Source organism: Plutella xylostella, chromosome Z (genome assembly GCF_932276165.1).
Source record: "Plutella xylostella chromosome Z, ilPluXylo3.1, whole genome shotgun sequence".
Classification (NCBI taxonomy): domain Eukaryota; kingdom Metazoa; phylum Arthropoda; class Insecta; order Lepidoptera; family Plutellidae; genus Plutella; species Plutella xylostella.
In genome coordinates this window covers 2,302,523-2,326,803 of record NC_064012.1, presented here as the reverse complement: position 1 = coordinate 2,326,803, position 24,281 = coordinate 2,302,523, and the positions used below count along the sequence as shown (strand labels likewise).

Genomic DNA, 24,281 nt, shown 5'->3' with positions numbered 1-24,281 from the left:
GTCACAAGCCGTTCTTGCCGAATTCCCTATATGATGCTCATTCTGGCACTACATATCCAGATTACATCAAAAAACTCCAACATAAATTCCGTCATTCAAGGAAAAAGGCCATGGAAAATATCGCCCAGTCGAAACAGTCTTCCAAAACCTATTATGATTCCCATACAAAAACACCTCCACAATACAAAAAGGGTGACTATGTATACCTGAAAAACCACCTCAGATTTAGGAAAGCCTTGTCCCCTTTATGGAAAGGACCTTTCCGTATAATAAAAGTAAATAACAATCATACCGTCACACTCCTAATTAATAGGAAACATGTGACACATCATTTCGATCAAATAAAACCAGCTGTTGTAACGTAAATCGTTTTTTTTCCAACCTTTCAGGTGGGCGATAACCCAAGTGCATGGTACTGATAATTTCATTCACCCAGTCTCTGGAGAACCTGGAATATATTTCGACCACATGGGTCAAATGAAAATTCAAGGCGGCTACCTAGACGTAGTTATACCCATAGACGTTTCTTATATTAGGCCCCATATAAATAACCTCAATGAAGTTCTTGGAACTACCCGTTTCTTATGCCGTGATGTCCTTGACAACACGGAATGTCACAACATGTTAGAACCAATAACGGTGCGTTTTCATGATGCCATTAGAGACTTCGAGGCAATCGCTCATCTTATGCCAAACCCTGTTAAACGGTCTGCTTGGTTCGGTGGCATAGGCACCGTGTTCAAGCATGTGTTCGGCACTTTGGATCAGAACGACGCAGCCCGATACGATGACGCCATTAACCTCTTACAAGGCGATCAAACTAAAATAGCTTCAATAATGAAAAATAATATTTTAGTAACAAACAGTGTTTTACAAAACTATAAAGACACTTTTAATGTTATTAATGTGAACGAAGCTAAACTTAAGATATCTCTTGATAAGATGTCTACTTTACTTAGTAATTTAACTCTCGTAAGTAACAAGCTGCTTTATAGAGCAGCCATTAACGATGTTTTTAGCTTATTAGAAAGTAGTTTATTAACCATATCTTTTAAAATTGAAGATGTAGTTAATAGTATAGCATTAATCAGTAGTAATGTTCTGCACCCTTCTGTTATAACTCCTGCTGAATTGTATGAAGATTTGGTTAAGACTCACCATCATATACCGACCTCTAAACACCTTCCTATAGATTTGTATTTACAAAATATGAATACTCTTATAAACATTTCGAAACTATTATGTTATTATATGGACAATAAGGTTGTGTTTGTATTAAAAATACCACTAGTTAGTAATAAAATTTATAATCTGTACCACAGCATACCGTTACCTTTGCCTCACAACCTAAATCTCACTGATTCTTTTGTGATGATTGTGCCTACTTATAAGTATATAGCTGTTACTCTGGATAAAACACGTTATTCTAATTTCGACGACCTTCAACATTGCAAACATATGATAAATCAAAATTATATTTGTGAAATTTTTGTAATACACGATTCTAGCACTAATCCTATTTGTGAAATTGAAATATTGACGAAACCTATGAAAACTGTCCCTAAGCAATGTAATATCAAGTTCATTCATGGATATATAGATATATGGCAACCAATGAAAAATAGTAAATGGATTTTCACACAATCAGTACCCTCCAAACTATCTATACAATGTCACGAAAACATGTACGAATTAAATGTATTTGGTACTGGCATACTAACCTTGCCCAATCAATGTGTAGGTTTTTGTAAAAACACCCAACTTATACCATCAATCCCTGTGTACAGCATGAACATTACTCGTGTAGAGAATAATTTTAATATTATTAATGATAGTTGTTGTAATATGGAAAAATTCCTTAAAACAAGTGTGCCCCGTGATTCTCTAAATAATTATAATTTAGAAAAAATAAAAGAATTCCCAGAAATTCAAGTTAAACCTATTTTAAAAGACCTGGACCAAATGATAAACAGGCAACATATGGTGAAATACGGGACCCACTATTCAATTATGTTCTGGATAACCCTTGTACTTGTAATTGTATTCTTTTTTGTGTTTATGTTCAAGTTTGGTCGCAGTCGCTATTTGAATAATTATCCCCTTAACGCTGAAATTTCTCCTGAAAATATTAATGTTTCCACCCTTAGTACTCAAACTGAAACCAGTCCAGCTCCTCATCCGAGACTTCGTAATGACTTATAAAATTTCCTAACATAAACTTCGACTTTCAACCCCGAAGTTTATTCTTATGCGGGGGGTTGTTATACCTTTGATATGTAAGCTAATTGGCTTACAGGGCCGCTTGATCAGCAGCCCCCCCTCTTACAGATGTATTGCGCTATGACCGCTCTTAGTCAGTCCTTTTAGACACTTCATCCGCGCGGGTTGCGACCATTCTTAATTATTTCCTTTTTTTAAATCAATAAATATCCGTGTCAATAAAGTTTTCTTTTTTTTAAAAAGGCTCCCGAGAACTATCGTATAACAGTGCGTATGTATCGGGTTGTGGTAGCGTAGCGTTTAAACGGCGGAACCGATTTTCGATTATTTTTTTCGATCACAGTTAATGTCACCCCGAGCTTTCTTAGTATACAACACATTTTATCAAAATCGGCTTAGCTGTACAAAAGTTATGCGAATGTATATGTCGCAGGAATCTGGTTTAATCTCCTTTTTAATTGAACCACTAGCCCGTTCATTGGATGGCGCTATTCAGTTGTATGACTAAAGGACAACTCGTCAAGTCGTTGATTGTAACGTTCGACGTCTTGACTGAACGTCATTCAGCGAAGTCGTTGAATGGGATATAGTATAGCAACTTTGTAATGTCTGGTTAGGGTGAACATGACCAGACAAGAGTCAACAAAAGCCTTAGCTGTTTGACGCCATATTTGTTTTGTTCACCACCTGACATTTTGAGTCAGCTAACTAGTTGGACGTTTTATGACGCTTCTACAATCAACGTTCGGCCTAGTCATACAATTGAGTAGCGCCATCCAATGAACAGGCTAGTGGTTCAATCAAAAAGGAGATTAAACCAGATGCCTGCGACATATACATAGATATATTAACGTGGGTCAGGATAGGTTATTTCTTTAAGTACCTACCAACCAAACTGGTAGTGGTAGCCCTAAACCAATGAAGAAGAGTCATAGTGGTTTTCCTCTAATTGTTGCCAAAATAAACTTTTATTGGGCTTTGTGCAAAGTTAGCGTGTCCCACTATAGCTCCATATCAGATAAGCTCAGCAGTGTGTTAGAAAGAAAGAAAGAAAGAAAGAAAGAAACATTTACTTGACACACTGAAACAGAACAATAAGACTGAAAAAGAAACAACATCAAAATTAAGAGAATACTTAATACATATACAGAACAAACAAATCAAACAAAGGTTGCTGTCCAGAGTGTCAAAACGGCACCAGCTCAGCATATGCTGTGGACAGTAAGGCCACAGCGCTGGTTTTCAGCTGGCCCTTATGTTAAGGGGGTCACTCTTAAAATCGACGAACGAAGGAGCAAGAATAGACACGCAATCGGCACAACTAGATAGGGTAGGTAGCTAGGTAGTGTTTAGCGCTAAGGTTTTGTTTTTCCGAAGCTTTGGAGCGCTGCTCTAACCATAGACATTTTCTTAGGTGTCTATACCTTTTTTCACGAGGAAAGACATCTGACAGGACCCTTATTACATTCGAATACGGGTAGTTATTGTTTGTATCAGATGTCTTTTCCCGTGAAACAAGGTATATGTTATAGATATAAGTACACTCACGAGCAATGAAAAATTAAGCTTCATCTGGCAATAAAGTTCCATATGACACTGAAACTTTTTCATTGCACGCTTTTTTCACGTTAGGTACCTAATAAAAGCCTGTCTATAACCTATGTGTCACAAATAAATGATTTGAATTTGAATTGAATTTGAATAATATTATGGTGCAAATTAGCCCTACAATGGTAGAAATTTGTGTACCTTCTACGTTCATGCAAATAAATGATTTTGATTGCTCTTACCAGTAGGTAGTAGGTACTAGTTTGTAGGTCCAGTGCAATAACAACAAAACAAATGATTTCTTCCTCTTTATTTTCCGCGTAAGATTCCATCTTATACCTTGTTACTTTTAATTGAAAAAAATAATGAGATTCTCAGTGCTGCCCTTGTGTCTGTTTTTTGCGTAAGTAAACAATAATAATTGAAAAAGACAACAGTAAATTGGATAGCAAATAATAAATAATCTACGGGAATGAATTCAATTAAATTATACTTATTGTGTTTTTGGTCCGATAGTTTATGAATATTCTTTCAAAGAAAATTAACTGTGTCAACATAAATAATACACAGATTAATAAAAAGTACTAAGTTATTAGGTGTAAATCCGTTAAAAAACAATATTCAGAATGACCACCTAAGGCCCCCCTTCGATTTGGCTTCGTTATTTTATAAACTCTTTTTCTGCTATATCAACTTTATTGTTTTACTACCTCTATAATACCACTACAGACATCTAGTGAGTAATCTGGGCACTATAATGCAGCAGAACTAACTTGTTTTATCGAATATTCTCTAGATCAGATGTAGATAGCGCTGCAAATATATTTTACAGTTCCTGTCAGGTATCTAGATTATTTTTATTTTTTGTGTATATTGTAATAATTACGATACCTACTACTAAAAATACTCATGCATTAAATACGTTACAATACATATTTATACGTGTTTAAAATAGATCTTATAACAACGATATTTTAATATGGCCTAGATGGAGTGTCAATGCAAAAGAAACGTCTCGACAAATTACACCCTACTTCTACCACTGAGCTATTATTTTCAACATTTATGACATTAATAGCTGTTCCCGCGAGCTTCGCTTCGCCTTAAAAGGTTTTCCCGTGGGAATTCCGGGATAAAAAGTAGCCTATGTTCTTTCTCAAGGTCTAGACCATATAGATACCAAATTTCATTCAAATCCATTCAGTAGTTTTGGCGTGAAAGAGTAACAGACAGACAGACAGACAGACAGACAGACAGACAGACAGACACAGTTACTTTCGCATTTATAATATTAGTTAGGATTCATTGATACAATGGTTGTCATTAGGTTGAACTTAAAACGGTTTGACAGTAAACAAAGTGTAAACAGTTTTTTGCTTGGTTTCTGTATGTATGTGATACTCTATCAGCCCATCTCGTAGCGTTATCGTTAGTCTAATCCAGATTAATTTACGTTTAATTGCGGCTAGAATGCGGTATAGGAACCTATGCCGCTTCCGTGGAGCGCCACTACAGTTTTTCTTTTTTCTTTCTCATCCAGCCATTTGTCAATTTAAAGAGTACCTACTTAGCGTCTACCTGTCTAAAGTGGTCGAAGTTTGCGAGTCCAGTGGGGGGAAGGGAAGGGAATTTCCACGCTACTAGATACTACTAGGCTAGAGTGCGTAGTACCGCTATGTACCTACCTACCTACTATGTATAAAACAACAAACTATGTATTGGGCAATGTGCTGCTCTGTTCATTATTACTAAGCGAGATTTAAGTCATCGGGCATTATCTGAGACACTGAGATGTGATTTAACTTAAACGCTTTTTGTTAAATTTCCGATGTTGAGAACTGGACAATATGAATTTATTTGCTACAAAATGTTTCCGAGACTTTCGTGGGAATTAATCCAGTGTTACAGTTGCATAATGGTCGCACATCTGTGTTCGTGACACGAGAATCGAAGCTCAGGTCGTCGTGACAAAGAAAATGAGTTTTCACCGCGTTGCGAAAGTTGTGAGAGTACCACGTCTAAATATACATTCTCAGCGGTTGTTAGCGAATGTTTCCTACTTCTACCGCCCTCACACCTGTACACATTTATGAGCTGAGAACTGTAATAAAACAATCACAAAAAAACAAACACTCATACCTTTTACTAATGTACTGGGTAGGCAGAGGTGCTGCACCCACCTTTCGCCAGTGTTATGTTAGTCCCAATGTAATAGGGGGCGGACCATTTTACGGGCACATCCAAAACCCGAGAACAAATATCTGTGTTTAAACCAATATCTGCCCCAGCCGGGAATCGAATCCGGGACCTTCGGCTCTGTAGTCAGGGTCACTAACCACTACGCCTTTCGGTCGTGAAGTAAAACAATCACACTTTGAAAAAAATATGACATGTGAAAATTATTTTGCAATGAAAATGTTTTTCGAAACAGTATCCTTCGCGACTACGTCATTCAAGCCCATAAGTTGGGAGTGTGTCGCAACAACGGCATACGAAACTATACTGTAGCGGACCCCTTATACCTAACTTCTTCTTCTTCTCCCTTGCCTTATCCTTATTTAGGGTCGGCTTTGTTGGTCATGTCACGCCATTTTATCCTATCCTCTTTCATATCCTCATTCACTCCACACTCTCTCATATTTTCTTTCACGCAATCAAGCCACGTCTTTCTTGGTCTTCCTCTCTTGCGCCTTCCTTCGGGTCCTTATACCTAACTATAGGGTGAAATTTTATCAGTGATATTAGCATTGCAGGTTAATGCACGTGTCATTAAATGATAAAGAAAATAGCGCATTGTATTTTTTTAAACATTTGCGTACAGAAACGGGCTTGATGCCAAAACACAATCACATTGTAGGTATAGTGCCACAAACTTATCTGTTCCGGTGACAGCTCACATAAATATCTAATATTTCTTAATTCTATAAGATTTTAAGTTTGCTCGTATTGTTAATTTGCTCTTGCGGTGTTAATAAACCCATCTAATCTTTTACAATATACAATTAATTAGTAAGTAATGAGATATGGATCAATTTAGTTCGCTCTCACCGGAACAGATAAGTTTGTCGCACTATACCTACAGTGCAAAATCAACTATGATTTAAAGGGAATATCTGCCCACAAATCTGATTCAATCATTTTGAGCCTGGGAGCTTTGTTCGCTGCGCTGTCTACTGGGCCCATCACGAAATCCTTATTAATCCACTGTTTACTACACACACCGATATATACAGGGTGTTTGGTTTACTACACACCGATATCGATCCGTAAATATCTACAGGGTAATTTTTGAATGGGTTATCTTCAGTAGTTTTCATTAGTTATTCTGAAATACCTGAGGTCAATTATTGTACAATTAACGTACCCTCTATAAATATACTTTCAGGTGTGCATGTAAAATTAAATGTGTTTTCAAAATATAACACTTAAACAAACTTTACAACATATTTCAAAACATTTTTAAAGCGAGACTTTTGTATTTTACACTCGTAGCTTAACTACTTTTCGAATCCCATTTCTATTATGCTTTTCAGTATCATACTGTAAACACCCGCGGCTATTTGCCCTGTGGGCATTTTGCAGATGATGGCTTTCAAGCTATAAACTGAGGGGTCACTTTAGCTTAAGAAGAACTAAGTTTCTGACGGCTGCTGCACTCTACTCTACGATTCTATCTCGTTGCAAATCACGTCTAATTTGTTGTTTTTTTAGCCCCTGACGGAAAAAGAGTAGTGTTATAAGATTAACATGTCTGTGTATATGTGCTTTGTTGTGTGTGTCTATCTGTGGTTGCGTAGCTCCCAAACGGCTGAATCATATTTGTTTTTTCAGGGTTATACGTAAGTAACACCTCGAGTGTTCATAGCCATATTTTTTATCAAAATTGGGTAAGCAGTTCAAAATGTATGCGACTTTTAGGTTAGCATAACGTTGGTTTTTAACGTTGGTTAGGTTATTAGGTTATTATACTCAGGCCATATATATAATGCGCAATGAAAAAAAATATGCCCTCCTGCAACTCACACTGCAAGGGAAACTACAGGGCAAAAGAAGACCTGGCCGTAGAAGAACCCACTGGCTACAGAACCTCGCCGAATGGTTCAATATGTCCACCATAGAGCTATTCCGAGCTGCGACTTCCCGGGCCCAAGTGGCCATAATGATATAGCCGACCTACGATAGTAGATGGCACCTGAAGAAGAAGAAGGTTATTACCAAGGTAGAGTAACCCTTCTCGATGGAAATGCACGGGGAATCTAATACTACACGAAAATTTACAAGCGAAATTGTATGGTAGAGCTTATAGATTTTAGGTTACACTGTTGATTAATGCCACCCTTCACCCCTTCACCGGCAGTGGTCGAATGAGGTTAACACAGTTCGGACTTTATGCTATTGATTCAAGGTCCAAAATCTATGAAATATTTTGTCTTTTCAGTTAGCTGTAGTGATTACAGCAGAATAATCTCTGATCTGTGTTGATGGACTTCACTGCACTGAGGTAGTATTGTGCTTGCGGGTTAGATGAAGGTATAACCATAGACTTAGTATATCCTAACTAATATTATAAATGCGAAAGTAAATGTGTCTGTCTGTCTGTCTGTCTGTCTGTTACTCTTTCACGCCAAAACTACTGAACGGATTTTAATGAAATTTGGTATACATATGGTCTAGACCCTGAGAAAGAACATAGGCTACTTTTTATCCCGGAATTCCCACGGGAAAACTTTTTAAGGCGAAGCGAAGCTCGCGGGAACAGCTAGTACTCCATATATTAAGTCTATGGGTACAACACTCACGAACAATTAAAAAGTTCCACTTACAAAATGTCGACAAAAAACCTTTTTAATTTAAAATTTGAACACTATAATTAGTTGGTAATATTCTGATCCGGTGTAAAATGTACTTCAATATTACAGAAGGCGTCATTAAGCTTAAGGCCAGGACCCCAATTCTCGGCCACTAGTATTTAATGTCTAGTGTTAGAATTCATTGCAAAATGGTTACTATTTACAAGGCGTTACGTCGCGCCACTGACAGTAGACATTAAAGACTGGTCGAGAATTGGGGTCCAGGTCCAAATGATGCATTCCAAAACGATGACGTTTTATAGTAGGCATTTCATAATTTTTGGCAAGTTATATAGAAATTTGCAGTGTTAAGCCAAAGTATGTACACTATGTTATTGGAAATATAATAATATAATTAATCGATTCCCTCCTGTCCTAATTAACGACCTACTAGATTATTTATCATGATTATCCACATCGCATTAATTATATCTCAGTGGAACAGTAAACGTCTCGCCAACAGTTTGTGTGGTTCGTAATGCGTGGGTCGTAAAAGCTAAATTTGAAATGCAAGCGTTGAGTGTTATGCGCCATCGGTGGTACACGTAGCGAGAGTATTTATTTCAGTTTAACTAGCTTATGTCTTCGAGTTCTGCCTGCGTGGATAATCATCGTAATCATAACGCCTTATTCGTCTACTGCTGAGCCTCTAGTACTGCTGGCCCTATAGTACTGCTGGGCCTCTTGTACTGCTGGGCCTCTTGTACTGCTGGGCCTCTTGTACTACAGCCAGTACCGAATGTCTAAGCCTTAGACATTCAGTACTGGCTGTATGAGACTTAGACTCTAACGTCTACCAATACGAGCAATTTATAGTCGTAAGGACCAATCATAACGCCAAAGCGACATAGCGCGCACCAATAGCTAGTCTCGCGGTTTTGACACATTCCCTCCGCGACTCACTGAGGTACAGACCTCAGAGGGGAACTATTAAATTAAGTATTCTAAAAAAAAATTGTGTTGCGTGGTAACTAGTTCATAAACTAGGTACATATTTTTATAAATCTACACTACAAACGATAGTATTTTGCATTGCATTATATCATTGGGAGCTCAACGTTTCTATTAGTAATGACGCGTTTCATATAATTAATAGAGACATTAAACGTCGGGCTGGCACGACATACTCATGTAGATTATATCGTCAAAATATATATTTGAGAATTTATAAAGGTACCCAGTATCTGGTACAGACACTACAGACTATCTATCTACAGTCAGGTAATGTTGAAGTAAATTTTAAAATAACTTCTTTAATAAAATCAGTACTGTTAAATAAATCTACATTTTGGGTGAGAGAGATCTGTTTGAGGTCAAAATAGTATTGAAAAAAAAATACGATGAAATTCAGGGTTCAGCGTGCGATGTTCGAAGCCACATAGGAAACAGATATTGACGGACACACTCAATCTGTCTGTCTGTCTACATTGTAGTTTCCAATTTTCACCCAACATGTACGTGGAAGGCCCATCGCTACGAAATGTGAGATGATCCAGCAGGCTTACTCTAGCTTGAAAAGCTGTTGTCAAATAAGCTCCCCTATTCACAGCACAAAAGTTCGTTCGCTTTGGACTTACGATGTAACTAAGATATTGCGATTGTGTCGCCTCTCGGTTTCTCAACGTATTACATATTAATATTTTTAGACATTGACTAAACAAAATAGTTGACTTGATCAATGTAATGTAACAAAAATTATAGAAACCGAGATGCGACACAATTGCAATATCTTAGTTACACGTTTGCTGTAACGAGATAGAGTCAGAGTGGTTAGCGCAACAGTCCTCTGAAACTTAGTTTCGCTAGTGTGACCCTCCAGATTTCCCCTAAGTCTGGCTCACTGTGATGATTATTTATCTACATTCACGTGTGAAAGGGATATGTCTGTGGCTATGGTCATCTATCTATTCCTTATGTGTGGTTCACAAAACAGCCCCCCTAACAGACAGGAGGCAACTTTATCTTAGAAAAGTTTTGTAGCGCAGTTGCGCTAGCCACAACTCTATTAAGCAGCGGGCCACGATAGGTATTGTTTTTTTATTGAATACATTGGTACGGTCAGCTGCATAAGTAGCTACACACTATTGTACCATGTCAAACTAACTAGGTACATAACAAAACTTCAATGTTTGAATAGGCAGAGTGTACGGCTACTTTGGCAGCTGACTGTACATGCCAGGGGCCCGATCGCGAAGTCGCGAAGTCAGAGCGAAATAACATTTACGAAGAAATTAACGTCAAATTCCATTAATTTTTCACTCCGAATATCATTGCCGAAAGAAGTTAAGCGACAGGTACACAGGATTTGAACCCACGGCCTCGTAGAGAGCCGAGCTCTTACCCGATGCGCCGCTACAATTAAAACCGTGTCTGATGTGCAAAAATTATAACCCCATTTTCACCGCAGCCGGGTTATCCGCTACCGCTAACATAATACACAAACAGGCAAGGTGTTCAACATTCCTCCGTCGGACGGATTTAGAAACGCGTGGGCCCGCACCTCAGCGGAGAACTGTAATATCTTCACAGTTCTAGATGTGGCCATCGAAAATTTATAACAGTTAGTTATCACAGATATTAGGGTTATGTACAGGGTGTTCTCATTTTATTGCATCATTAAGTGAAGAAAAAGAGGAGGCTATTATAAAAAAGTGATTTTTATGGGTTCCAGATAAATGAAACACTATGATAAACTCACGATTCACGAGCAATGAGAGAGTCCATCTGCCATTGCAATTCCATATATGTCTCTGGAAGTTTTTCAGTGCTTGTGAGTGTAATTTGTAAACTTTGTTAAGAATCGGCAAATATTTAAAACACCCTGTTAGTACCTAGGTATATCGCATTGTTATTCTTCCTTCTTCACTCTCTTCTAGAGAAAACAGCGAAATCAAATTAAAGGTAAAAATGCTTTCCCGATTAATAAATAAAATTATACAAATATCTCCAACGATATGAAATTGTTATGAATTTAATACGCGCTCTTGAGTAATTGATCGTGGAAAGAGGAAAATGATATTGGAAAGTTGATTTTGCCAATAAAATTTATCTTTCAAACGAATATTGATACTTTAAGCTGTAATAATTGACTCGAAAGTCCTACTAATGAGGCATTTCTGAATATTGAAATTTGGGAATTATACTTCTCAGTAAACTTAGATAAATTTGTCCTACGACTGTGCGACTGTGACTAAATAAATAAACAACGTATCATATTTGTGTACAATTTGGATTTGGATTGGAACTGTATTGGTCGAAAATTAACCCTCTGATTATTTAGGTACTTGTGTTTAATTTTACATTAGACAAAGGGTTTCCTTCCTGCTAAATATCGTGAAAAAGTTATAGTTATAATATTCATCTTCAAAGAATCAATCATGTTTAAAGATTGCGTCTTGTTCATCTAACTGTTTCAACGGCCCGAAAATCACCTTATGGGTGCCGCGTCGGTGTTAAAGCAACTTACGTTCGAGTTTTTCGACAACCGCACTTAACACCAAAGTATTAAAATCAACAGTTGAAAGCACAGAAATCGGAGACCAGATATGGTCAGGTTTAAGGATGCAGAGGCAACAGCTATGGCGACCGATACACCGCGACTGGAGTGCAGCCCCGGCCATTATCACCCCATTCCAATGTCAATGTCATGACGTAGATAATAGTTTTAAGCCTTAACTCGAGTGGCTAAAGTTTAAATCAATGTGTGATGTATAACGCCATTGTGTGATAAAGGGTAAAGGGTATGGAAATGCTCCTTGAATCTATCCTCGGATTCTGAGTGTGGCCATGCAGCGAGCGACAGTTCGCAGCTAGACAATAATACAGAGCCTCTAGTATGGGAATTGCAATGTACAAAAACGAAAAATGCTGCATCTTTCGATAGTTTCATGAAAGGTATAGTAAGCGTTTTTGTATTGGAGAAAACGTAAACATTTATAGTTTTAGATGTACAGTACAGAACATTATCCAGGTGTTAGGATTGTCATCTGCAAAATCACATCAAAAAAAGCTGGCATGGAAGATTACTCGTAATTTAGGTTATGTCATCATCGTCAAATCCTAGCATGTATGGATTTGACAGCTGCTATAGGTTTCTTCCTATATTTTACAAAGTATAGTTGATCGCTGGCCTAGTGGCCCCATCGCGAGCCACCACGGTAAACACTGCACATAATATCAAAAGACGCGCAAGAAGATTTATACAATGAAGTACAGTGCGAGACCTTATTTTCATACTTATCAAATTCTGTAAAATAATTATGAATGTGACATGAATTTCATCTATGTCTTTGTCAGTGCAAGGTATCAAGAGATGGTTTACCAAATCAACGTTATTCACATTTGTTTTTCTTCTGTTGATGACAGAGGCCTTCCACTCCTGCGTCCTTCTAGTGATAGCATTAGGTGCAGAAACGTGAACTGCAACTGCAACACAGCACATGCTGATCTGGAGCCTTTTTGACGTTCTGGACAGCAATCTGTTGTGTTATTGTTTGTTTTGTATAATTTTCTGTATTTGTTATTGCCATTGTGAATTTGATCTTTATCTAACAGACAGTTGAAATTGTATTTTATACATCGGTCTATATTTTAACTATAAGTACCTAACAATAAAAAATTCTGACTGCAAGTGTCCTACTAATTTTGGCGTAGACTGTACACGCGTGAAAGAGCCTTCATATTAAATATCGGGTTACATAGTTGACGAGCTGAGACGCCGACAACAAAACACCTCGCATTAGTTCCACCTGATTGTCTTCTGTATTGACATGACAGCACTCAGACTCCTCGGCGTCGAAGGAAGAAGAGAATAAAGGTAAGGGTGAGGCCACACAAGCGTAATTTTGTGAGGTGTGAGTAGCGCATTTTCGTTGCGTAATACCGCATTCAGTTTCATAGAAAAGTCCTATTTTGATTCACACGGCGACGCAAAATGAGCGAATAATGAATTCCTGCGACCGAAATTACGCGACTCACAACTCACAAAATTACGCTAGTGTGGCCTCACCCTAAGCGGCCACCTAGCGGCATCGTACTTATCGGACCAAACGGATTTTCATTAAAAAAAATATGGAGAAACGACGTCCGCAATGCCGATGAAGTGGACGCACTTGTGTGAATTTCTTTAAGAAGAATACTGAATGCAATACGCACAATGCACATTTATGTACCATACTATATAAACTCACAGGCAATAAAAAGTTCCATTGGGAAAATGACCAAATTACTTCTAAACGGAAAAAAAACTAACTTAATGACGCCTTCTGCAATATTTAAGTACATTAAACGGCGCATCAGAATACTACCAACGAACAAAAACATATATAAACATTTTGTTCAAAAATGATATTAAATGTTTTGGAAAATTCGGGTAATTTGGTGTCTTTATTTTACGAATGGAATTGTTTCTTTGCACAAATGTAGCTGTAACAAAAATAAAAAAATCTTGACACCAATTTTGACACTATGAAATTAACAATCTCCATTTTATTTTTGCTAAAAATTTGCCCGAAGGAAAAGCCAGTTTGTGTGAACGGATCCTAATACACCCACGTCCCATGTTGTGTACAGAATTTAATTAGGTACAAGGGAAATAATAATCAATGAGTGTGGAATATTCTACTTCCTACATTCTTTTGTTCTAATTGTTAAATGTAGCATAGCTTTTTTACTAAAGCGTAGATATATAATAATTACTAATAATGTAAAAGCTCTAAGCTGACATTTTCCAATTCGACTCAAAATATACAGAAAAAAATATGTTATGTTTGTTGTCTTAAGGCTCTGCTACGGCTCCTATGGACTACGGCGGGCGTAGCGCTACGGCGTAGCGGCGTAGGCGGTTGGTGTCCGCTCGTAGCTAAAGGTAGGCAGCCTTTATAATAATTACTAGCTGTTCCCGCGAGCTTCGCTTCGCCTTAAAAAGTATTCCCGTGGGAATTCCGGAATTATAAGTAGCCTATGTTCTTTCTCAGGGTCTAGACCATATGTGTACCAAATTTAATTCAAATCCGTTCAGTAGTTTTGGCGTGAAAGAGTAACAGACAGACAGACAGACTCAGTTACTTTCACATTTATTTTATCAGTTAGCATTTGTGTGTATTTATCTGAGGTTGGCTGAGATTGAAGTGTGGAATTACTGTCAGTTTCACACTGATATGATAGCGTAAAATAAGCAGTGGTTGGGCATGAAATGCAGCGCTTTGATTGGCTAAATTTAAATAATAGTTGTGTGGGAGTTAATTTCATGCTTAGGTAGATTTACTCTAGTGAGAAACCGGAATTTAGTAGCTAATACTTCGTCCATATCACATGTATGTATATTTCATAATTATGCATGCGAAATCTAAATATTTACTGTAGCTTAAAGATAATATGCCCGTATATTTTATAATATTTGCAGCAAACATGAAGCCGTCATAAATACTGCATTACACCTGAGACCGCGTTGTTCTATGTAAATAGCCAACATTGTAGCTACGTGTTATTAAAATAAAAAAATAATTACATAACAGGAATACATACTTAAAAACATGCTGGTCCAACATGTTTTATTGAATAAGGCAAATGTTAGTTTCATAAAAAAACTACTGTAATATTTGTATAGTAGTAGGTACAATGAAAAAGTTCCAATGACTGGGTGCAATTCTGAACATTAATAGTTGATGAACTACTAATTAAATTACTTATTAATATATGCCTACTTTGTTTATATTATGCATGAAATTTTAATAAATAGATCGTTATTTAATTAGCATTGTTCGATTTCTGCTGCTTGATTTATTAGCTTTTTTTGTGTACTTAATTTCTTATTCAACAAATGAATGAATATAGGTGCATTGCATTTTTAATTTATTAATAGGGCCATTATTTTATTTTGGGTACAATTTGACATACTTTTACAGATATTTTTTTCAAAAATAAACTTCTTATTAATTAACCTTTCAATATTTATTTATGTTAATTAACATTTATATTATTCATTAAATACATTTGCAGCGATGTTTTCTTGCTATTTCTTAAAGTTATTGACGTTTAATCGAGGAACGATGAGAAAAAAATACTACTGCGTTACTTTCATACAAAATTATGTTTTATTGTTAGGAACATATATTTTGGTTCGTAAACATATACCAGATAAAAAGTAAGAAAAAAAACATTAATCTAACAGTTTCAATTACAAAATACTTTCAGTTTTGTTATTCATTCTATTATTTTAAAGTTTCCCACTGCGTTACCAATCAATAAGTTTTAATGCAATACTTTTCGAAAAAAGGACAAAATAATCATAATTTTTTGCTCAAAGTTTTAGAAATAGCTCTAAATAAGGTGAATTATAATTATTATATTTAGTTTAACATTCTTTCTAATATAGAGTAGCTAAAATGTTTGTGAATACTCTCAGGAAACGAGGGACAAATAGATAACGCAGTGGTTAATTGGTAACACAGTGGTATCTCAATCACAATCTTTATACTTTCTTCAATTAAAACTAATCATAATGTGAAAAAAACTATCAAACTAAAATAAGCAGAACTCTTTGTTTAATATCAAACATTAAAATCGCTGAAAATATAACAACTTAATACTAAGAAATATTTCTCATTTTTTTTGCCTATAAAGCCGTTGTTTTTCAGCCGCTGTTTACGCCATTGAGTCTGAAATGTTATACTGTAACAATATAATATGCTCAAATGTTATATTTGTACCATAAATTGAGTAACAGATACCTGAAAACTATAAGAAAAACCCCTGAGTTACTATAGCTACAACTGCGTTACTGAAAAAGTAACGAAGTGTAGCGGTAACGCAGTTGTAAAACAATAACCTATTTGAAGTTAGTACTTAAATGAATACACATACATGGGATATCAAAATGCCCTAATAATTGTTACTAATTATTACATATATTGCATGAAATAAAATAATAAATATCTATAAAACTCACCGTATGTCGCCGGTAACTCAGTGGCGTCACAATAAATACACGCGCTTCTCTCCAGGACTCTCATCCGAAAGACTTGGTCATTTTATCCGTCCCGCTCTCCTTCCTGCACTCCGATACAAATACACAGCCATTCAAATGATCTTAGGTGTAAGAAAGTGAAAAAAAGTTTATTTATGATTGAATTTCCTAGGGTAACCTAGTGTAGGTGTATTTTTGCTTAGGCTTGGGGACTCGGCCAGGAATATTAATTTTCCCATAATATGTTCATATAAAATCATGAATATTACCGTGAAGTAAAGTTTAAATAATGACATATTCGTTATAATATTCAAAAAAATTGTTTCCATTATAATTTTTTACACACGTTGTGCTTGTTTCATATGACTCGCTCCGAGGGACAGACAATTTTTGTATGAAAAACAATTGCGTTACCAAAAACAACAACAGAGTTACCGTAATTTGTAAATAAATAAAGTATTTTACATAAATTCATTATATTTTCTGTGACCGGTGTCTTATTTAATTGCTACAGACGGTAGCTATATTCCTAAATTTCATTATTTAATTTTTAAAAAATGTTTCTTTGTAGGGGACCGATAATGGTCCCTAAAATAAAATAATGGCCCAATACTTAGTCAATACGAAATACAAACAGAGTAACAATAATGAAATCAGCGGCACCCGCCTGGTTCTGACTGGAATTTAATTGAATGCAGTGCGCTGAAATTCTCGCAACAAAAATTAAACTTTGTAACATTGAAAAATGCGTTGTATATTAATTTTTGCAAGCGCAGATTTTGAAAGCTCGCTTCCTCAATTTAGCAGTGATAAACAAATTAACCAGCAGGTTCTATTAGTTCAGAGTCTTCTTATTAGTTTTACTTGCCGTTATGAAAGCTCAGATTAAAACCGGTTTATTACGTTCTTACTTACGAATTTAAATGTTATTTTCCTACCTTAAGTAGATCATGAAAGCTATTTTAAATTTGTAGCAGGCAGGTTTTTATGCAAATAAAGTTTCTTTATTAATATTATTATTAATTTATATTCCAATAGGTATATAATTGTTGTTAATTACACAAGCTGTGTAAATCACTCGGCTGTCTAATACTTACGGTATCAGACTTCCGTTAAAACTTTTTATTTAATTTAGTTCATGTCTCTTTTTAAGTTTATTTTTTTCTTTTTAAAAATTATAGTTAATAAAATACATGGCTCACCACAACGCGCAAAACAGAAATGTAATTATCTCTCGATGTAACCATAATTATTTTCCAGCTACACTGAAATACGTCGGAAAGGGGTTCATAACATGAATTAAACGTGACTTCCATTTTAAATTGAAGATAGAACAATAGATTCATCGCGCGCGAAGCTGCAATTCTGTAAACAATATGTGAAATTAACAAAGGGTCAGCATGGAAAATCATTTTCTATTCACTCGGCGCGCAAAACGCAATGGAATAAACTGGGGGGGTCACTCTTCAAAAAAACAAACGATTAAGAGCTGGCTATCGGAGCGGTGGTAGCTCAGTCGGGTAAGCGCACGCTTCTCACGCCAGAGATGCGGGTTTAAATCCCGGCGCTGACATGTACGAATGGGTTCTTTGAATTTAAGTACAATTTATACCATCGCTCTTACGGTGAAGGAAAACATCGTGAGGAAACCTGCATATCTAGATTTAGCACATCTAGATATGTGAACCCACCAACCCGCAGTGGACCAGCGTGGTGGGAAATGGTCCAAGCTTAGGAAGGCAGTTTAGACCTTGGGGATATGCACAAAGGTTCCATTCTAGAGAGCCAGGTGCAGGTACTGACACCCCCACAGAGAATAGAATAGAATAGAGCTGGCAATCACTGTAGATATCGTATAACAAACATGTCGTCATCTAATCGTCACGTTTGATGCAACAAGATAGAGTCGTGGTTAGCTCCTAAACTTTATTTTCCCTAAGCTTCGGAGTGCTTCACGACTCTACCTCGTGGTATTTAGCATACTGTACCCGTATCACGAAAATTCGAGCTAACGAATAGAATCGAATGCGAGTGCGACTATTGTCAACTTGACAGCACTTTCGAACACTTTTTACCTTTCGAATGAGTTTCGAAAAAAATGACCACAGAGTACAGAATATTATTCTGATAGCTGTCAAACTTTCGCAAATCTATACACCGCCATTTTGTTGTTGACAGGTTGACAGCACTTTCGAATAGACTATCGAATAGAATATGCTGCGTTTTTTCCGGATCGCTCTACTGATTGCATGATAGCTCTCATTCGTTCGTTCCTTTATATATAATGTATAGTTTTAGTTGCCATGCAATCATCATAAGCCTATAGCAGTCCACTGCTGGTCATAGGCCTCTCCCAAAGCACGCCACTGGATGCGATCTTTAGCTTTCCGCATCCAATCATAACCAGCCTTTCGCAAGTCGTCACCCCATCTAGCCGGAGGGCGTCCCACACTACGTTTGCCTAGTTTACCCCATCGGTCATCGATTCTTCGACAGATGTGTACCATTTGGGTACGGATCTCTCAAAAGATTTCAAATATCCGGTAGGAACTGGTTCATTCCGGTAACATCTTCAATCAATAAAGTTTGTCCCTCGCTAGTACTCGGAAAAGCGTTGAATCATAGGCTTTTCAATTGAGTTTCTTAATTGGGTTAACTGTGTACCCAGTGTGTGTGTTAACACAAGTCATGTTGCCATGCAATTGCAATTTGATTTGAAAATTTGATTTTCGTAATCTAGAGTGGCCCCGCTGGCAGATATCACGTCTGGGCTGAAACAAACTAATTATTTATTGCACCAATGCACAAGTGAGGCTAATTTTGCGACTAAGTTGATACAAATGTGAGGTCAGTTTATTAAATTCTAGTTCCTGTTTTCATACATTTTGAAACACAGACTTTGCTTTATATTATCAGGGCAGCTATTTTATTATTCCATTGTGATCTTTGACACTGACGTGGTATTTGTTACTCTTCTTAATAATTTGTAGGCTGTTGAAGAAAAAAACATATTTCATCGTCCACCTGTTAAATAATAATATGTGGAGATATCCCACACATGGCCATCTGAACCTAAGCTAGACAGATCCTGTAATATGGGTATCGGACAGCTGAAATATCGACACAGGTACATAGATATACAACAAATTATATCCATATTAACAGACAAGATCCGATTACAAATATCTGTCTTTAAACATTATATTGGTCCGGACAGGAATCGAACCCGGGACCTTCGACATAGCAGTCAGGGTCACTAACCACTTCACCATTCGGTCGTTGAAAGTTGTTGTAAAGTTAGTGTTGTCGCACTGTAGCGTCATCATTATTGTTTCGTTCGATCCACGATAGTGTTCGTCTACACAATGTACTCCAGATTGTGTAGACGTGCCTTAATGATACATTTACAAACAATTTACAGCGCTATGTAAACTCAGCATCATAAAAATGTGTATACTTTTCACCCTGTGAAAATATAATTACACAATTTATAGGTATCGCATGGTAATTATATGTTACACTGCTATTTGTATAGTCAGATCCATAAAAGTTTGTAAACTTGTGAAAATTTGTTTAGGTACTGTATAGGTCAAAGTAAGATTATGTAATCCTACAATGTCTCACTGTAACAATTATACAGTAAACTTTAAAATAAAATAAATAATATTATCGCCAACGCGTCGCAAATACCAATACATTTATTCACACTCAAATAAATGTGTGAGACCATACGAAAATAGGACTTGGGCGGTTAGTAAACACGCCCGAGCTTCGCCATTGAGTCATGAGATTTTCATCTTTTCAGAGTTTGAGTCAGCGGGCGACAGAGGGGGCGGCGGCGGGGCGCGGAGGGGGGGGAGTACTCGGCCCAGTTCGGGCAGGTACGAATATAACCGAATGTTTTGCCCACCTGCGCAGACGCAGAATCAGGGCAGCGTACTATCGCGCGCAGAAGTCATTCTAACTGCAAAAAAAGCACTGTAATAATTTGTGGGGACATTGCACACACGGCCAAATGGCCTCCCATCCCCAACTAGGTATAGCCTGTAATATAGGTATCGGACAGTTGATATAATTATCTACCCATATATATAGATAGATAAGACGCGAGTAGAATTATTATTATTTGTCTGAACAAATATGTTCCCTGGCCGGGAATCGCACTCGGGATCTTCTGCGTAGCAGTCAGAGTCACCAACCACTACACAATACATTCTGTCGTTGTAATTTACAATTGTAAACAAACGATTGCGATAGTTGTAAGAAGTTACAATAGGCCCAAAGGTTGTAAGTATAGCTAGATGCAATCCAATTAGTCTTTATTGAAACTTGAGACGGCTAACAAGGCCCCCCTCCACGCAATTTCTTCAGAAATGTATCAGTTAAATTATATACTCGAGAAATGAGTATAATGGCAGCAATTCTATTCAATAGAATAAAAATTATAACAACTTAAGTATACAATGATAAATATCCTATGGTTACGTATCCTGTTTGGTAAACAGAACGATTACGATATACCCTATATATAATTCAAATACTTTTAAGGTTTAGCAAAGTCATTTGAGTACCTGCATTAAATTATTAAACGAGTACTTCACAATAATTTCATAATTTAGTTATCAAACCAATTACAATGGCAGAGGTTTTCATGTCTTCTGAACTAATATACAATTCTGTTCAGAGACAGACTTTGCCATTTTAATCGCAACTTAATCAAAAACGCCTTTTTACGCGACTGTACTCTCTGAAATAGAAAGATGATAAATTATAACAGCCCATATCGCGAGTCGCGACTTGAAAATACCTCGACATTTCACGATTTGACGATTTGCACGCCGGCAAACGATACGACCTATTAAACATTAACCCCCTTATTATACTCTCACGGGCAATGAAAAGGTTCCTCTGAGAAAAACACCAAATTACTCCTAAACGAAAAAGGCTAGCTATATGACGCCTTCTGCAACATTAAAGTACATTTAACAGAGCATCAGGATATTACCAACTAAAAACAATAACATTTTGTTCAAATTATAAATGAAATGTTGGAAAAAATTGGAGTTGTTTCGTGTCGACTTTTTGTGAGTGGAACTATTTCATTACCCGTGAGTGTAAAAGAAGGACTAAGAGTTATAAAACAGTACTATACTGGTTTATAACGGTTATAGTCCACAGCTTTCATACAAATGAATAAAACTGAACTATCTTTAGTCTTCGTCTTATAATAAGGGAGTACCTAAGGGCTTGCCGACTACTACTCTTAAGTTATATTTTTCAGTTAATTCGGTTAGAAGATTAGGATGAACTTTAAAGTTTATCTCGGTTTGACAGTATACAAAAAGTGGACAATATTTTTAGCTTTGTTATGCTATAAGACACTTCATCTTAGTTCGTATTGTTTACTAAAGTGTTTTACAAAGAATAATTTACTCATTATTTGTCCTACAAAAAGTCGTCTAGCGTGGACACCCTAAAAAGCTCATGAATTCTGCAAAGAGTAGACACACTAACTTTTGTGTCATATTATTGCATTTCAGTGGTCGTTTGTCACTTCCGCATCAAAAAGTTTTAGAATTCCCCTTTCATATAAAATCTGTTTGTCTACTAAAATGTTAAAACTTTATTATTAATTTTACAATTTTGAGTTGTTGAAATTTTAAGCTCTTTAGCGTCCGTACTCGTTGGGTATCATAAAACTTTGACATATTATTAGCATATTTCACATTTTGTTACAGGAAATTATTTATGCATGTTCAAAGGCCGAATAAAGTTACTAAATTTAATCTAGATAAATTCGAGTACCTACTTAACATACATGTATACCTACGTATTTATAAAAGTTAATTCATTTCTATGGATTAAATAAATAAATAAATATGTGAGGACATCTCACACACGGCCATCCGACCCCAAGCTAGGCAGACCTGTGTTATGGGTGTGGGACAGCTGATATATCTACAGTAATCTATACAGATACATAGATAGATACATTAAATAGATAAACGACAACCAGACACAAGGCAAACACAAGTGCTCATCACACGAATGTTTGCCTTGGGCGGGATTCGAACCTGCGGCCCCAAGCTTCGGAAGCAGCTTCTCTACCGCCTAAGTTACGGTGTCGTCAGATTATTCCGTCGTAAGGTCTGATTTATCTAAAACTGTATATTTCTAAAGGTTCCGCTAGAAACAAGATCTCGCATTTAGTGTTTATTTAATTCCAATACTGTTTTGAGTTTCCATGGAGACACCTCCTACGCGACAACATTGTAATATCCCTTTTATCGATCGCTAATAAATAAACCTATACAAAACGAACCCAGGGCAGATTTCTGATTTCTTTTATCTAAAAGTTCAAAGAGGATTACTGAATGGTGCTTACTGGTCTTGTAATTCACGTTCTTTGGCACAAGCGATAGGGTCCATTTTCGTATGAATAGATTTAGTCTCCCTCACGTAAAGGTGTACTTAATTAAAGATTTTTTCACTTATTCGTTTTGTGTCTATGACAGCGTTGAAAGGGTCAGGGCTTATATTAAAACGTTGTAAAGTGCACCGACGGCTGGTTCTCCTACTCTGCATTTATGGTATCCGTATCTTGATAATTATATATGACAACATTAGGTATGTTTTATATCATATAATAAGAAAACCATGATGTTATGAATAAGGATATGGGAGGAACTTGATATTATAAAAAAAAAATATTACTTGCTGTCTGTTGATGTGAGGAGACCTGCAAATTTAGATGCTAGATGTGTTCCCTAAGTGCATTGTACTTAATTATAAAAAAAATGCTTGTGACCTGAGTACAAATTTAAGCGGGTGGCTCTATGACTCTGACTCTGACTACCCAACTAAGCAGCGATGACGAAACGCATCGCAACGCGTTTATGAGACCTCGCCCTTAGGTACCTATACCTATTCATTATTATTATGTATGACGTAGGTATGTCTGTGTCAAAAGGTGTCCACTCAGCTGATTAGCTCAAAAATAGAACAATGCGGACTTGGTGAGCTCAAAGGACACTGGTTGCACTAATATTTCAGTGACAACCGCTTTTGTGACTTACGATCGATGTGCTTGTTTTTTATCAGATATGGTTATTGTTCCTTTATGAACAAGATATTACTATGTAAACTAGTACTTACTTCCTAGTTCCTGCTACTGTGAATTATGAGGTTTAGTTTTGATAAGGTATAATTTTATTTAAATAAAAATGTTATAAATTACAATCGAATTAAATAACATGTGCATTTAGAAATTGTATATTGGGTAGCCTACTGATAATAATCAATCCTTTATCCATCAAAGGTCTTGAGCAGCAGTGGGAAAGTAAAAAAAAAACATCAAAATACGTACCCTACGTACAGACTACGGTCGGTTCCTACTGAAATTGGAGGAGATTCTCGTTCGTTCGTTTTTCGTTAGTATAGATAGAGTAACCCTCTAGGCTTTTCGCTGTGCTTACAGCTATAGTCATAGTCGTATACCGTAACAGTACTGGTACTTGGTATTTTCAGATTTGGGCAAACGGAGATGGCCAGTGACTGACCTTTTCACCACGGTGACACACCTTGGTAGAATGTGTCACCAACTCTCGGTCAGAAACAGATCAAGCATGTAGGTATAATGCATAAGTGTGTATGTGTATGAGTATTTCAATCTGTGATGTTTCAGTAGCGTAATAAGT

The 24,281-nt window shown here is 36.6% G+C and overlaps 1 protein-coding gene across 1 annotated transcript; it reads left to right on the top strand.

The window, feature by feature from the left end:
- Positions 1-906: 906 nt before the first annotated feature.
- Positions 907-2,469, top strand: LOC125491216. Its single transcript, XM_048632677.1, has one exon. The coding sequence runs from the start codon at positions 943-945 to the stop codon at positions 2,200-2,202; it is 1,260 nt and encodes a 419-aa protein (XP_048488634.1). The 5' UTR covers positions 907-942; the 3' UTR covers positions 2,203-2,469.
- Positions 2,470-24,281: the final 21,812 nt, after the last annotated feature.